Source organism: Sceloporus occidentalis, unplaced genomic scaffold (assembly GCF_023333645.1).
Source record: "Sceloporus occidentalis isolate IW3139 unplaced genomic scaffold, rSceOcc1.0.p SCAF_412, whole genome shotgun sequence".
Classification (NCBI taxonomy): domain Eukaryota; kingdom Metazoa; phylum Chordata; class Lepidosauria; order Squamata; family Phrynosomatidae; genus Sceloporus; species Sceloporus occidentalis.
In genome coordinates, this window is record NW_028317392.1 from 221,291 (window position 1) to 236,365 (window position 15,075).

At 43.2% G+C, this 15,075-nt stretch overlaps 1 protein-coding gene across 1 annotated transcript in view; it reads right to left on the minus strand.

Annotated features, from left to right (window-relative positions):
- The window catches only part of LOC149272836 (RNA-binding protein RO60-like), a 142,268-nt gene extending 127,767 nt beyond the window's left edge, over positions 1–14,501 (minus strand). The window contains exons 1-2 of the mRNA XM_089506679.1: positions 13,922–14,501; positions 379–599 (exon numbers count right to left, since the gene is read on the minus strand). Coding sequence (XP_089362805.1) covers positions 379–599; positions 13,922–14,501 — 801 coding nt within the window. The remainder of the gene's footprint in view (positions 1–378; positions 600–13,921) is intronic.
- Positions 14,502–15,075: the final 574 nt, after the last annotated feature.

Here is a 15,075-nt window from a genome sequence, read left to right on the forward strand (position 1 = left end):
GAACAGTATATTTTCCAAAAGTAGGTTATCAATATAAATGATATATGTTATACTCATTAATGGATTACTACTTCTATGTACATATATTCTTTAATTGTTCTAAATTATCATTTCTTTCCAAAAAACAGGTTTTTTTTGCGTACCATTATCATATATGAATGTCCTTCGGATTCCCACGTATGTTCCTTTTGGGACATTTAAAGAGCAATAAAGGAACACAACAAGTAGCATACAAATCACATCTACATGTACAAAAGTAAAACTTACAAAGTACTTTGATATGTATTTATGTTTGGTGAGACTTTTTGGAGAAGTAGACCATCGTGTTGATATCTTTTGTTAAAAAAAACCCAAAAACAGACTTTAGAACACACTCACCTCTTTAGATTTCAAGTGCCAAGTAAGAAGGTGCTCTCTTACTAAATGATATTCTTCTATTATATGAATGACCTCTAATTCATCTTTTGTATGCTTTACTCTCTCAATGGCCTCCAGGTACTTAAATACCTTCTCTGTCTCTGGGGACAATTCCTTATCTTTGTAAGTCTCATCAATTTCCTTCCAACCTTTGGAGATGTATTTGGTCACCAAAGTTATACCTGTTAAAAAAATGTGCACATTTTAAATATATTTAAGTAGCCTTAAAAAGAGTCAATAAGAACATGATTAAATATAATGTAAAATACCCAGAGGTTAATTCCCTTAATAATCCCAAATTAAGAAAATTAGTATACATTCCTAATGCTTTACATATAATTGTTAAACAGATAAAATTGTTGAACTAAATGCAAAATGCCCTGTATCCACACTAATCGGTCACACAATGCAGAATGCATACAAAGTGTACACTGGCATCTACAGAGTGTTGTTCTGGTGCTGTAGAGCCAGCAACCAAATGCTTCGAATTTGTCAATCTCTTTTACTATACTGTCAAGTTATGCTTCCAACGGCTGATCTCTCACGATTTGCCCGTTTTATAGTATATGAACCTGTTCCGCCATCCCTGACTTTTGACTAGGGCTGAAACAACTAATCGATAAAATCACTAATCGATAATGAAAATCGTTGTCACCGATTTTCATAATCATATAGTAACATAGTAACATAGTTCATAAGGTTGAAAAAAGACCAAAGTCCATCAAGTTCAACCTATATACATATTGTGTCCCTACTGTGTTGATCCAGAGGAAGGCAAAAAAACCCTTATGAAGCAGATGCCAATTGCCCCATACCAGGGGGAAAATTCCTTCCCGACTCCAAATATGGCAATCAGAATAAATCCCTGGATCAACGTTCTGTCCCTATTAATCTAATATCCATAACTTGTAATATTATTGCTTTCAAGAAACACGTCCAGGCTCCTTTTGAACTCTTTTATTGAGTTTACCATTACCACTTCCTCTGGCAGAGAGTTCCATAATCTCACCGCTTTTACTGTAAAGAACCCCCGTCTGTGCTGGTGTAGAAACCTTCTTTCCTCCAACCGTAGAGGATGTCCCCTTGTTATAGATACAGTCCTGGGTATAAATAGGTCCTGGGAGTGATCTCTGTACTGTCCCCTTATATATTTATACATAGTTATTAAATCCCCCCTAAGCCGTCTTTTTTCCAAACTAAATAACCCTAATTCTGATAATCTTTCTGGGTACTGTAGTCCTCCCATTCCCCTTATTACTCTGGTTGCCCGTCTTTGAACCCTCTCCAGCTCCACTATATCTTTCTTGTACACTGGTGCCCAGTACTGTACACAGTATTCCATGTGTGGTCTGACTAGTGACTTGTCGTGGGCATCTATGCCCCTTTTGATGCACCCCATGATTTTATTTGCCTTAGCAGCAGCTGCCTGACACTGGTCGCTACAGGTAAATTTACTGTTAACTAAAACTCCTAAGTCCTTTTCCATGTCAGTCGTCCCCAGTGTTTTCCCATTTAATACATATTCCCAGCCTGGATTTTTCTTCCCCGTGTGCATAACCTTACATTTATCTGTGTTGAACCTCATCTGCCACATCCCAGCCCAAGCCTCCAACCTATGCAGATCCATTTGTAATCGTGCACTGTCCTCTATTGTGTTAACCACGTTACAGAGCTTAGTATCGTCTGCAAAGATTGATACTTTACTATACAATCCCTCTACAAGGTCATTAATAAATATATTAAAAAGAATAGGACCCAAAACTGACCCCTGTGGTACCCCACTAGCAACAGTAACCCACTCAGAGTATGTACCATTAATAACCACCCTCTGTTTCCTATCACTGAGCCAGTTACTTACCCACATACACACATTCTCCCCCAGCCCAAGCATTCTCATTTTATGTACCAGCCTTTTATGTGGCACCGTATCAAATGCTTTGGAAAAATCAAGATATACGACATCCAGCGATTCACCCCGATCCAGTCTTGAGCTCACCTCCTCATAAAAGCTGATCAGGTTAGTTTGACAGGACCGATCCCTTGTAAACCCATGCTGATATGGAGTCATACACTTATTTTCATTGAGATACTCCAAAATAGCATCTCTTAGGAAACCCTCAAACAGTTTACACACAACAGAAGTTAAACTAACAGGCCTATAATTCCCCGGGTCACTTTTTGTCCCCTTTTTGAATATTGGCACAACATTTGCTATGCGCCAGTCCTGGGGAACAGACCCTGTCACTATAGAGTCCTTGAATATTAGAAATAGGGGTCTGTCTATTACATTACTTAACTCCCTTAGAACGCGGGGGTGAATGCCATCTGGACCTGGTGATTTGTCTATTTTGATTTTTTTTAGGCGGCACTGCACTTCTTCCTGGGTTAGACAGGCGACATGTACTGGGGCATTTATCTCATCCTGCTGTATATTACCTGGCATTTCATTTTCCTCTGTGAATACAGCATAGAAGAATATATTTAATAGATTAGCTTTTTCCTGATCCCCGTCTATAACTTCTCCCTCATTACTTTTTAAGGGGCCAACGCTTTCATTTTTAACCTTTTTACTATTTATATAGTTAAAGAACATTTTGGGGTTTGTCTTACTCTCTTTGGCAATGAGTCTTTCTGTCTCCACTTTTGCTGCTTTTATCTGATTTTTACATATTTTATTTTTTTTCCGATAGCTTTTTAGTGCTTCCTCACTGCCTTCCTGTTTTAGTAGCTTAAATGCCTTTTTTTGCCATTTATTACCCCCTTTACATTTTTATTTATCCACATTGGTTTTCTCTTGTTCCTGACTCTTTTATTCCCATACGGTATGTACCTTTCACAGTGAGAATGTAAGATATCCTTAAAAATCTCCCATTGAGTGTCTGTACTCAATGTTTTTGAGGACATTTTCCCAATTTACAGTGTTAAGGGCTTCTCTTAGTTGATCAAACTTTGCCTTCCTAAAGTTCACAGTTCTTGTGGCTCCTCTAAGAGTTCCCTTATTGAAGGACAAGTTATTATGTATCATATTGTGATCACTATTTCCTAGATGCCCCCTGACCTGCACATTAGTTACTCTGTCAGGTCTGTTGGTTAATATTAAGTCCAGTAGGGCGCCCCCTCTGGTCGGGTCCTGTACCATTTGGGACAGATAATTATCCTTACTTATAGTCAGAAACCGGTTTCCTTTATGAGATTCACAGGTCTCTGTTTCCCAGTTTATGTCGGGATAGTTAAAGTCCCCCATAATAACCACCTCATTGTGATTTGCTGCCTTGTTTATTTGCTTTAATAATTGATCTTCTGCTGCTTCCATTATATTTGGTGGCTTATAGCAAACCCCGATCAGTATTTTATTATTTTTCTTTCCATATATTTCTACCCATAATAACTCCACATTATCATTTCCCTCACATATATTCTCCCGCAGTGTGGCCTTTAGGCTGGACTTTACATAAAGGCAAACTCCTCCCCCTTTTCGTTTTTTTCCATCCTTCCTGAATAGACTATAACCCTGTATGTTAACCGCCCAGTCATAGCTATCATCCAACCATGTCTCTGTTATACCCACTATGTCATAGTTTTCTTCAGACATTATTAACTCCAGTTCGTCAGTTTTATTGGTCAGACTTCTGGCATTAGTAAGCATACAATTTAGAGGTGTATGTTTTTTTCCCCTATGAAGCCTATCCCTATTGACTATTCTAACCCCTCCCTCCGCTCCACCCCCAGGTACATTTATAAGCCCCAGCTTTCTATCTACACTATCTTCCCCTTCTATATTGTAGTTTCCCTCCCCCCCTTTACCTAGTTTAAACACTCCTCCACCCTTCTGGCCATCTTCTCCCCGAGCACAGCTGCACCCTCCCCATTGAGGTGCAGCCCGTCCCTACCGTAGAGCCTGTATCCGACAGAGAAGTCGGCCCAGTTCTCCATGAACCCAAACCCCTCCTTCCTACACCAGCTTCTGAGCCACTTGTTTAGCTCCCTAATCTCCCGCTGCCTCTCTGGTGTGGCACGTGGTACAGGTAATATTTCAGAAAATACTACCTTGGAGGTCTTTGCCTTAAGCTTGCTACCTAAGTCATTGGTGCCAATGTGCACCATGACTGCTGGGTCTTCTCCAGCCCCTCCCAGTAATCTGTCAACCCGATCCGCGATGTGCCGAACTCGAGCGCCAGGCAGACAACACACTGTTCGGCGATCCCGGTCTTTGTGACAGATCGCCCTGTCTGTCCCCCTAATAATTGAGTCCCCCACTACCAGCACCTGTCTGGCCTGCCCTGCGCTCCTCCTTCCCTCCTTACTGGAGCAGACACCCCTCTGGTGGTCAGAGGCAGTGACTTGCTGCAGTACTGCTAACTCTGAACTAACATCCCCCTCATCTGCCAACCGGGCAAACTTGTTGGGGTGTGCTAGATCAGGACTAGCCTCCCTGGCGCTTTTCCCCCTACCCCGCCTTCTAACTGTAACCCAGCTAGCTGCCTGACTGTCCTGTACCTCCATCCCGCTATCCTCCTCCACCTCTACCCCCGAGAGAGCTTGCTCAGTGAGCAGCAGACTCCTCTCCAAGTTGTCAATAGATCTCAGTGTTGCCAGTTGCTCCTCTAGACTCAGGATTTGTGCTTCCAAATGAGCAACCCGCACACATCTCGCACAGCAATATGCACCCTCGAAGCGCTGATCAAGGATTGCATACATTGAGCAAGATGTACACCTGACCGCATTGTCAAACATGGAGGACATCTTGGCAATGGGGATAGCTCAAATAATCGATTAGTCGAATCGATTTTTATCGATTATAAAAAGAGGTTTTTTCAGAGCAAATGCTCTGAGAAACTCCTCTCCTTATATAATCCGACCTCAGAGATCGGATTATAACACTAGAATCCAGATCCCCCGCAACGCTGCAGGGGACCTGGATTCCCCTCACTGTCGGCTGGTCTCTCACTTTCGTCTCTCTCCCCCCTCCCATACACCCCTCTGACTCCTCCCCCCTCCCATACACTGCTCTGCCTCTCTCCCGACTCCCTGGTGTTTTGTGAACCTCCGTTGCTGACAGGCACTTTCACTGCAGCTTCATAGAAGCCTCAGCGTAAGTGAAGGTGAGTAACTGAGGCTGTCTGCGCGCATCGTGCAGACCCCCACCGGCTGACAGAGAATCGAGGTCTCCTGCAGAGGATCATCCTCTCTGTCAGCTGGTGGGGGTCTGAGCGATGCGCAGAGACAGCCTCCGTCACTGCCCTTCACTTACGCTGAGGCTTCTATGAAGCTGCAGTGAAAGTGCCTGTCAGCAACGGAGGTTCACAAAACACCAGGGAGTCGGGAGAGGAAGGCAGAGGGGTGTATGGGAGGGGGGGGAGGAGTCAGAGGGGTGTATGGGAGCCACCCTCCCATACACCACTGGCTCCTCCCCCTCCCATACGCCACTCTGCCTCTCTACCCGGCTCCCTGGTGTCTTGTGAACCTCCGTTGCGGACAGGAGGCAGAGTGGAGTACGGGAGGGGAGAGGAGGCAGAGTGGTGTATGGGAGGGGGGAGGAGGCAGAGTGGAGTATGGGAGGGGGAGGAGGCAGAGTGGAGTATGGGAGGGGGGAGGAGGCAGAGTGGAGTATGGGAGGGGGAGGAGGCAGAGTGGAGTATGGGAGGGGGGAGGAGGCAGAGTGGAGTATGGGAGGGGGAGGAGGCAGAGTGGAGTATGGGAGGGGGAGGAGGCAGAGTGGTGTATGGGAGGGGGGAGGAGGCAGAGTGGTGTATGGGTGAGTTATAGTGGTGTATGGGGGGTATAATGAATTTCAGGGTAGCAGAGTGGTGTATGGGGGTGTAAAGAATTCCACCTTTATTGTAAAAAATAATTACTTATGCCATATGAATTTGCATAATTATATATGCATAACATCACAGATGATGTAATGGATACAATGCAGTTCTATTAGACACATTTTTTAAAATATATACGGTATCTGTGGGTGGCTGCACATGCTTCCACTGTCCCTAAATAAGCCAATATTAAAAAGGTACATGATTGTATTATAGTCACCTACCTTGCAAGTTTTCTCCCAAATTCTCAATCCAGGCCTTGCTCAGCCGAGCAGACAGACAGCATAGGACATAAGGCTTTCCTCTGCTTGGTTGCAAACGTGCGCAGGCCGGGCCGTGGATGCTGCCAGAATGCTGGCAAGTGACGTCATGAAATGAAACATCACTTCTCCCAGCGCTCAGCCTCAGCCACGCACGTAGCACTAAAGATGGCGCGGCTGGAGGGGAGCGCTCTAATGGGCACTCCCCCTCCTGCCAATCACCGGCAGGGTGCTCTAAATAAACTGTGCTGGTGAAATACCGGCCAGGTGGCAATCCTAGGACCAATATTTCATTTTAACCCCTTAAAACTATATTTTTCCAAAAACTAGACAGCTCAGGGAATCTAGTTAGGGGCATTTGGGCCTGTCCCATGCAGCCGATTCCACACCAGCGCCTACCAAACTTAGTCTAACAAAAAAAAAAAAAAAATGTTCACATCCACCATGTTTATTTTTCTGAGGGGATACGTGAAAGAACAAAATAAGTTACATATTTTTTTTTTTTATCAGATCACTTCCGCTGGGGCTTCTATGACGGAGCACTGGCGGAAGTGATCTGATAAAAAATAATTGTTGCCGGCAGCATTGGAAGTTGTCTGCGCACATCACACAGAGGTTCACTGGCTGCCAGATAGGAGGATCCAGGTTTCCTGCAGCGCTGCAAGGATCCTCCTCTCTGGCAGCCGGTGAACATCTGCACGATGCGCTCAGACAACCTCCGCTGCTGCCGGCCGGTACTTCCGATGGGGATTCTGTGGTGGAGCACCAGAAGGTCAGGTAACGCCGGCGCTCCTTCATAGAAGCCCCAGCATTGGTGCTGGCAGAGGGGGCCGTCTGCGTCGCACAGACGTCTACTGGCTGAAAGTGGCGTCCCCAGCTTTCATATTATGGGGGGGGCACAGGGACCAATTATAAAAAGTAGGGGGCCAATTATAAAACAACACTACATATACACTATATACATACACACACACACATATATCGTATTTGCTCGATTATAAGACAACCCCGATTATAAGACGACCCCCCAAAATCAAAATATTAATTTAGGAAAAGAACAAAAAGCCTGAATATAAGACTACCCTATAGGAAAAAAAGTGTTACTAGTAAATATTAATTCATGTAAACTAATTTTCATATTTAATAAAAGCTATGATTGAGAAAAATATATTTTTTATTTCCTTTTATTTGCCAACCTGCCCCCCAGTTATGCACATCTGCCCCCAGGCTTGCCACTCTGCCCCCAGAAATGCCTTATACCCCACTAATTGCCACTCTGCCCCATGATGTGCCTTTTAACCCTCTATATCCCACTCTGCCTCCAGAAATGTCTTATACCCTCCTATATGCCACTGTGCCCCCCTATATGCCCCTCTGCCCCATGATATGCCTTATACCCCTATATGCCACTCTGGCATATAGGGGTTAAAAGGCATATCATGGGGCAGAGGGGCATATAGGGGGTTAAAAGGCATATCAGAAATGTCTTATACCCTCCTATATTCCACTGTGCCCCATGATATGTCTTTTAACTCCCTATATGCCCCCCTGCCCCATGATATGCCTTATACCCCTATATGCCACTCTGGCATATAGGGGGTTAAAAGGCATATCATGGGGCTGAGTGGCATATAGGGGGTTAAAATGCATTTCTGGAGATATATATATATACTGCTAACAGCAATCACACTCCTATCAAGCCAAGGCAGCCAGTCATGCTGGAACCTGGGGATGATAGTAGTGTGATTACAGCCTCCCTATGCCATGCTACCACCCCCACCCCCCTTACACATCCATGCTATCACACACACACACTCATTCACAAACATTTAAATACTCATTCATTCCATTAATCACACATACACACACACGCTCAAACCCCCCACCCCCTTACCTGAACTGCAGATCTCCCACTCGCAGACTTCTGCAGGAGCCCGGCTGTGCGAGCAACTTCTCTGGCCCCGCCCCCAGAAAAAGGCGGGGGGAGGTAGATTATGTGAGGACTGTGCTAGCTTCCTGTTCTCCTGCTGCTAATAGCAGAGACGCTGCTCGCGATCAAAGCCCGGTTAGCAGCACGGCCCCAGCAGAATGAGGTCTGATTAGAAGACGACCTCGATTATAAGACGAGGGGTATTTTTCAGAAAAAACCTTGTCTTATAATTGAGCAAATACAGTATATATATATATATATATATATATATATATATATATATATATATACATATATACACACACACACTAATATATCTATATATATATATATCTATATATATATATATATATATATATATATATATATAAAATTGTCAGCAGGGTCTAATATATATATATATCATCAGCAGGGTCTAATAATTAATGAAAACTACCTGCCAGTTCAGCTGTTATTTTGAGATTGTATTTCAATCACAGTCTATACTTCACAGAGTACATATTAAAGTACATATCATGTCGTTAAAATGCATGTCTAACGCATACGAATCGCGTAGAGCTCTACATGCTGCCCGGACTAAGCACCGGGGACTCAGATGCAGGGGACCTGGATCCTCCTGTGTTATGCCCCCCCCCACACTTACCGGTGCTTCTGAGTCCCCGGTGCTTAGTCCGGGCAGCATGTAGAGCTCTACGCAATTCGCATAGACAACGTCCGCTGTAGCGCGGTATTGCGCGTTCCACCTGTAACATTCTCTTATAACCTCGGGTGATCTCTACAATTAAGGAAACGCCTCCATCTCTATTTAAATCTGGGATTTCCACTTCTGGGTCACCCTTGGTTGGTGTATTCTCCTAGTTTGCCTGTGCGTGTTTTCTGTGACTGATTTCTTCGTTTTGACCTGGCTTGTTGACTTCGCTCCTGTTTTGCTGATTTGGCTCCTATTATCTGAACGTCTGGTATCGACTCGGCTAGTTGACTACGCTCCTGGATTACGATTTGGCTTGTCCTGCTTTTCTGGTTTGACCCGGCTTGTTCCCTGACCTGCTTCTCGGTAGCCTGTTCTCCTGGCATGCTCCGCTCTCCGGGGCCCAACCTCACTATCCTTTACACATAGAACCTGACCAGCACCCAAACTATACACATAGGACTTGCCATCTTTGTCCCCAAACAGTCCAGCATGAATCAACTTTGTCCACAAACAGCCTGCCGTGTGCCATCTTTGTCCCTGCACAAATCAATTATACATCTATGATACACACACACTTTTACAGTCACTCACTTTCACTAATTTACACAATTTATTCTCTCACTCTCACACATTATTTACACATATCCATTAATGCACTCTCACAATTTAATTAATTCTCTCACTCATTCACACAATTCATACACATTAATTTATTCATTCTCTCACTCATTTTCACTCTTAAACTATATTGAAATAAATAAATATATGTATTAGTACCCTCCTTTCTCATTATTTACCCTCTCCCTCTCCACCCCTTCTCACTGTCTACCCTTTCCCTCTACCCCCTTCTCACCATTGGTGCCTCTCTCTCTCCTCCGTGTCAATCAGTGCTTCCTTGCAGAGGGTGGACCTGGATCCTAATCCTACTGCAGGGCTAAATGAAAAAGAAAATAAAAAAAAAACAAAACAAAAAAAAACCAACTGGCCGGCACCCGGAACTGCATGTCCCGGGCATCGGGCGATAGGAATTGCGCTTCCCTGCGCTAAACCCTGATTATAGGCCGCACCCCCACCTTAAAGACTTAAAGTGGGGGAAAGAAGTGCAGTCTATAATCAGGCAAATATGGTATATTATAAGCCAATAGACAAGCAAATTTCAATTTGTTCCCTGTTATGTCCACAAAAACTGTTGTGCTGTTTTATACTATTTATACTTTTTATTCTGTAAAGTATAAACAAATAACCTTTTTACATCGCTCCTGACAACACCTGACTACCACACCATTGCTGCTATTTCATCCTTAGGCGGGGATTGTATCGCCCATGCGCGCAGGATAGCTCCAAAAAAAATTGTGAGTACCACCTTTTTATCTCTTTATATATACCTGGAATACAAACATACTACACCATTGCGCTGCTTTTCTTTTTTTCTATTTTATATTGTTGAAGTGCAACCACTACCCCTTTTGTGAATTTCTACTATCAATCAAGTCAAGAAGAGGAAACCTTGGCAAGAGGGCTGCTGCTCTGTTTTATGAGCTTTTAAGGACTTTTAAGAATCTCTCTAATACGTATTGATATGTCAACATCCCCAAATCCATCATGTCATATAACATAGCAGTAAGAAAGGAGAAGAAAAAAAAATTGCAAACATTTGAGTTATAGAGCTATGTTCAACTTATATCCATATATTATCCAAAGTGACCATTATTTTGATTTATGAGATATTATAGAGTTCAATTATCAGTCATACATATTGATATGTCTGCCACCCAAATTAATCATTCCATATTGGATTAAAGACCTTTAGTGAATCCTAAATTCCAGTAGTGAATTTACAGTGGTAAGAAGAAAAAAAAAATTGCATACATTTGAGTTATGAAGCTACATGTTCAACTTATATTCATATAGTACAAAAAGTGACCATTATTATAGATTTCAATTTATTAATCATACATATTAATGTGTCTATCACTCAAATTAATCATTCCATATCATTCCATCCGGATGAAAGTCTGAAAATAAAAGACTGAAACGTTGACTTGTAAAACAGAGCTTTTTGAGATTTATTGAAATCAAGTCCCACGAGTGCCGGCAGCTATTCTTGGAACACACTATATATATATATATATATATATATATATATATATATATATATATATATATATATATATATACCGTATTGGCTCGAATATAGGCCGCACTTTTTTCCCCCACTTTACGTGCGGCCTATATTCAGGGGTCTAGCACCCGACGCCCGGGACATGCAGTCCCGGGCGCCGGGCAAGCAGCGGGGTTAGCCTCCGTTACTCACCTTCACTTACGCTGAGGCTTCTATGAAGCTGCAGTGAAAGTTCCTGTCAGTAACGGAGCCGGGTAGAGAGGCAGAGCGATGTATGGGAGGGGGGAGGAGGCAGAGTGGAGTATGGGAAGGGGAGGAGCCAAAGTGATGTATGGGAGGAGGCAGTGGTGTATGGGAGGGGGGAGGAGCCAGAGTGGAGTATGGGAGGGGGCAAAGTGGTATATGGGAGGGGGAGGAGGCAGAGTGGTCTATGAGAGGGGGAGGAGGCAGAGTGGAGTATGGGAGGGGGAGGAGGCAGTGGTGTATGGGAGGGGGGAGGAGCCAGAGTGGAGTATGGGAGGAGGCAAAGTGATGTATGGGAGGGGGAGGAGGCAGAGTGGTCTATGAGAGGGGGAGGAGGCAGAGTGGAGTATGGGAGGGGGAGGAGCCAAAGTGATGTATGGGAGGGGGAGGAGGCAGAGTGGTCTATGAGAGGGGGAGGAGGCAGAGTGGTGTATGGGAGGGGGGGAGCTAGAGTGGTGTATGGGAGGGGGGGAGCTAGAGTGGTGTATGGGAGGGGGGAGGAGCCAGAGTGGTGTATGGGAGGGGGGAGGAGCCAGAGTGGTGTATGGGAGGGGGAGGAGCCAGAGTGGTGTATGGGTGAGTTATAGTGGTGTATGGGGGGTATTATGAATTTCAGGGCATATAGGGGGTATAAGGCATATCGATATTAGGCATATCTGGGGGTAAAAGGTATATCAGGGGGCTCAGTGGCATATAGGGGGTATAAGGCATATCGATATTAGGCATATCAGGGGGGCATAAAACATATCTGGGGGTAAAAGGTATATCAGGGGGCTCAGTTGCATATCACTGGCATATAAGAGGTATGGGAGGGGGAAGGAGGCAGAGTGGAGTATGGGAGGGGGGGAGGAGGCAGAGTGATGTATGGGAGGGGGAGGAGGCAGAGTGGTGTATGGGGGAGGTAGAGTGCTGTATGGGGGGTATAATGAATTTCAGAGTGGCATATCTGGGGGAGGCAGAGTGGTGAATCGGGGAGTATAATGAATTTCAGGGTGGTGCAGGGCATTTATGGGGAGCGGAGTGGCATATCAGGGTACACAGTGGCATATAGGGAGGTATAAGTCATAAATGGGGGCGAGTGGCATATAGGGAGTATAAGGCATATCGATATTAGACATATCTGGGAGTAAAAGGTATATCAGGGGGCTCAGTTGCATATCACTGGCATATAAGGAGTATAAGGCATATCAGGGGCACAGTGGCATATCAGGGGGCACAGTGGAATCTCTGGCATATAGGAGGTATTAGGCATATCTGGGGGCAGAGTGGCAAACTGGGGGTCAGATGTGCATAACTGGGGGCAGTTTGGTAAATAAAAGAAAATATAAACAAGTCTTTTTTCTCATAGCTTTTATTAAATATGAAAAATAGTTAACATATGAATTAATATTTACTAATAACTTTGTATTAAAACCTAGTTTGAGAAACAGTGTTTGGGTTCTTGTAGCCTTTATTATTATGTAAGTAAAATAAGAAGGTAAATAGAGAGAGGCCATTGTGATAAAGAGATGAAAGTGTAAATTGTACGTTTTTTATTACATTATTTTAAATTGAAAAAAAATTAAATTTTTTATCCGATTAATCGAAAAAATAATCGGCCAACTAATCGATTATTAAAATAATCGTTAGTTGCAGCCCTATTTATATGAATTAAAAAAATAAGAGAAAATCATATCCCTCTCAGCGACCTGCAAACATTCACCAGATCAGAAACATAGTGGGTTTTAAGGGTGACGTCCAAACGTATTCCCTTACTTTCTCCTTTTTTTTTTTAGTTTCTTCTTCAGATAAACTATGTAAATATATTTGTAAGTAGTTAAATAAATAAAAAGCCTTAACTTTGTACAATTGTTCTTAAACAATTCAATAAGCTTTCTCTTAGTGTCTCTGTTTTCTTAACCTTATTTGTGATTTTAAGAGCCTTCAAATCAGGACTTCCACATAGGAGGCCTCCATGGACAATACTGGAGCATCCTTGACCCCCTGATGACCTCCCAGAGGAACAAGCTCTATAAATGGGTAAACAGGAGAACTAACCCAATCCTATGGAAAACTCCCTGTGTTGTGGGGATCCTCTGTGGGTTTGCAACTGCACTAGCACAGATAGCGTATAGACTGGTTCTTTTGAATAGGCTGGTGGTCCTGTAAGGGTGAAGGAGTCTTGTATCTACATAGCACTCTCCAATTTAAAGATCAATAACTTCAAATCGGAAATCTTAAACATTAGTCTACCTTTATCTGAGAGCAAACACCTAGCAGACACTTTCCTCTTTACCTGCTGCGGGCCACATTAAAATACCTGGGAATATAGCTCAACAGCAACCACTCCCAACTATACCAACTTAATTACCTATGTATATATGAAGACAAGAAAAGTGGTGACCTCACACCTGAGCATACAACATAAAACAGAACATAAACCAAAAAAATATTTTTACATACCTTCATTAAATGATTTTATATGAGACAACCTCAAAAGGTCCTTGTGGGACCAACCATTCCTTTGTTTATACTTAGTAACAGCCATAGCCAGAGTTAAGCTGTCCTTAGCGTTATACCAGTCAGAGATAGCTTTTCTAGAAGCTCTTCCCCATATGCCACACTTCATGTATTCTTTTAGGTTTTTCTTGAACTGGACAAACATAAAAAGGTGTGTTGGGATACGGCAAACTTCAGACAAAGATTTAAAAGCTTCTTGTTTGGTCTTGGTGTCAGAGGACTGGGAGCAGACAGCCAAAGCAAAAATGGCAGGTTCCTGTTTTGCAGCTCTACCTTCTTCACTGAATGATTTTATCTCCTGAACTACTTCACAACCTTTTCCATCTTCTATAAGTCGAACAAGGGTCTCTGTATTCTCATATCCCAGTTTCTTCTCTTCAATATAATAAGTGCCACCCTCTGAGCCAAAGCACAAAAAACGTCTTAATCTATTCATGTCTGATACTTGCCACACATAACACCCTTCAGAGTTGTGTTTTTGCTTCACATTTAAGGGCTGTGTTTGGTATACTGAAGTCTCCATCATGAATGATTAATAATAACCTGGTAAGGATAAGAAACACAAAATATTCAGTAAAATAGTAAATACTATTTGCGTACATAGTTGCATGGCTTCTACTTCTGAGATATCTAATAACACTTGCTTACACATAATAACTTACACATTCCACCACATTTAATTGCATCGGCATTGTATAATTATATTGTTTTAGGTGGTTGGATGGTATGAAAAAACCATCAAGCAACTTTTTTTCTGTACAAGCAAAAAAAGTTGTGCCAGGATGTCCCATTGTTTGTACAGCAGAAAGGTACAGTGACACACTCTGATGCATGACGTAACCAGTAAGTGCTTGGTTCAGGGGACTGTCTCACAACTAAGGCCATACAATAAAACCCAATCAGTGGCTGGTAGAGTAATGTAAACCTGCAATACCCACCTTCATGTTCCCCACAATCAACTGAAGCCCAAGCAAACCTGCATACTTTGCTACAAGCCCTCACAACCTGCAATACCCACCTTCATGTTCCCCACAATCAACTGAAGCCCAAGCAAACCTGCATACTTTGCTACAAGCCCTCACAACCTGCAATACCCA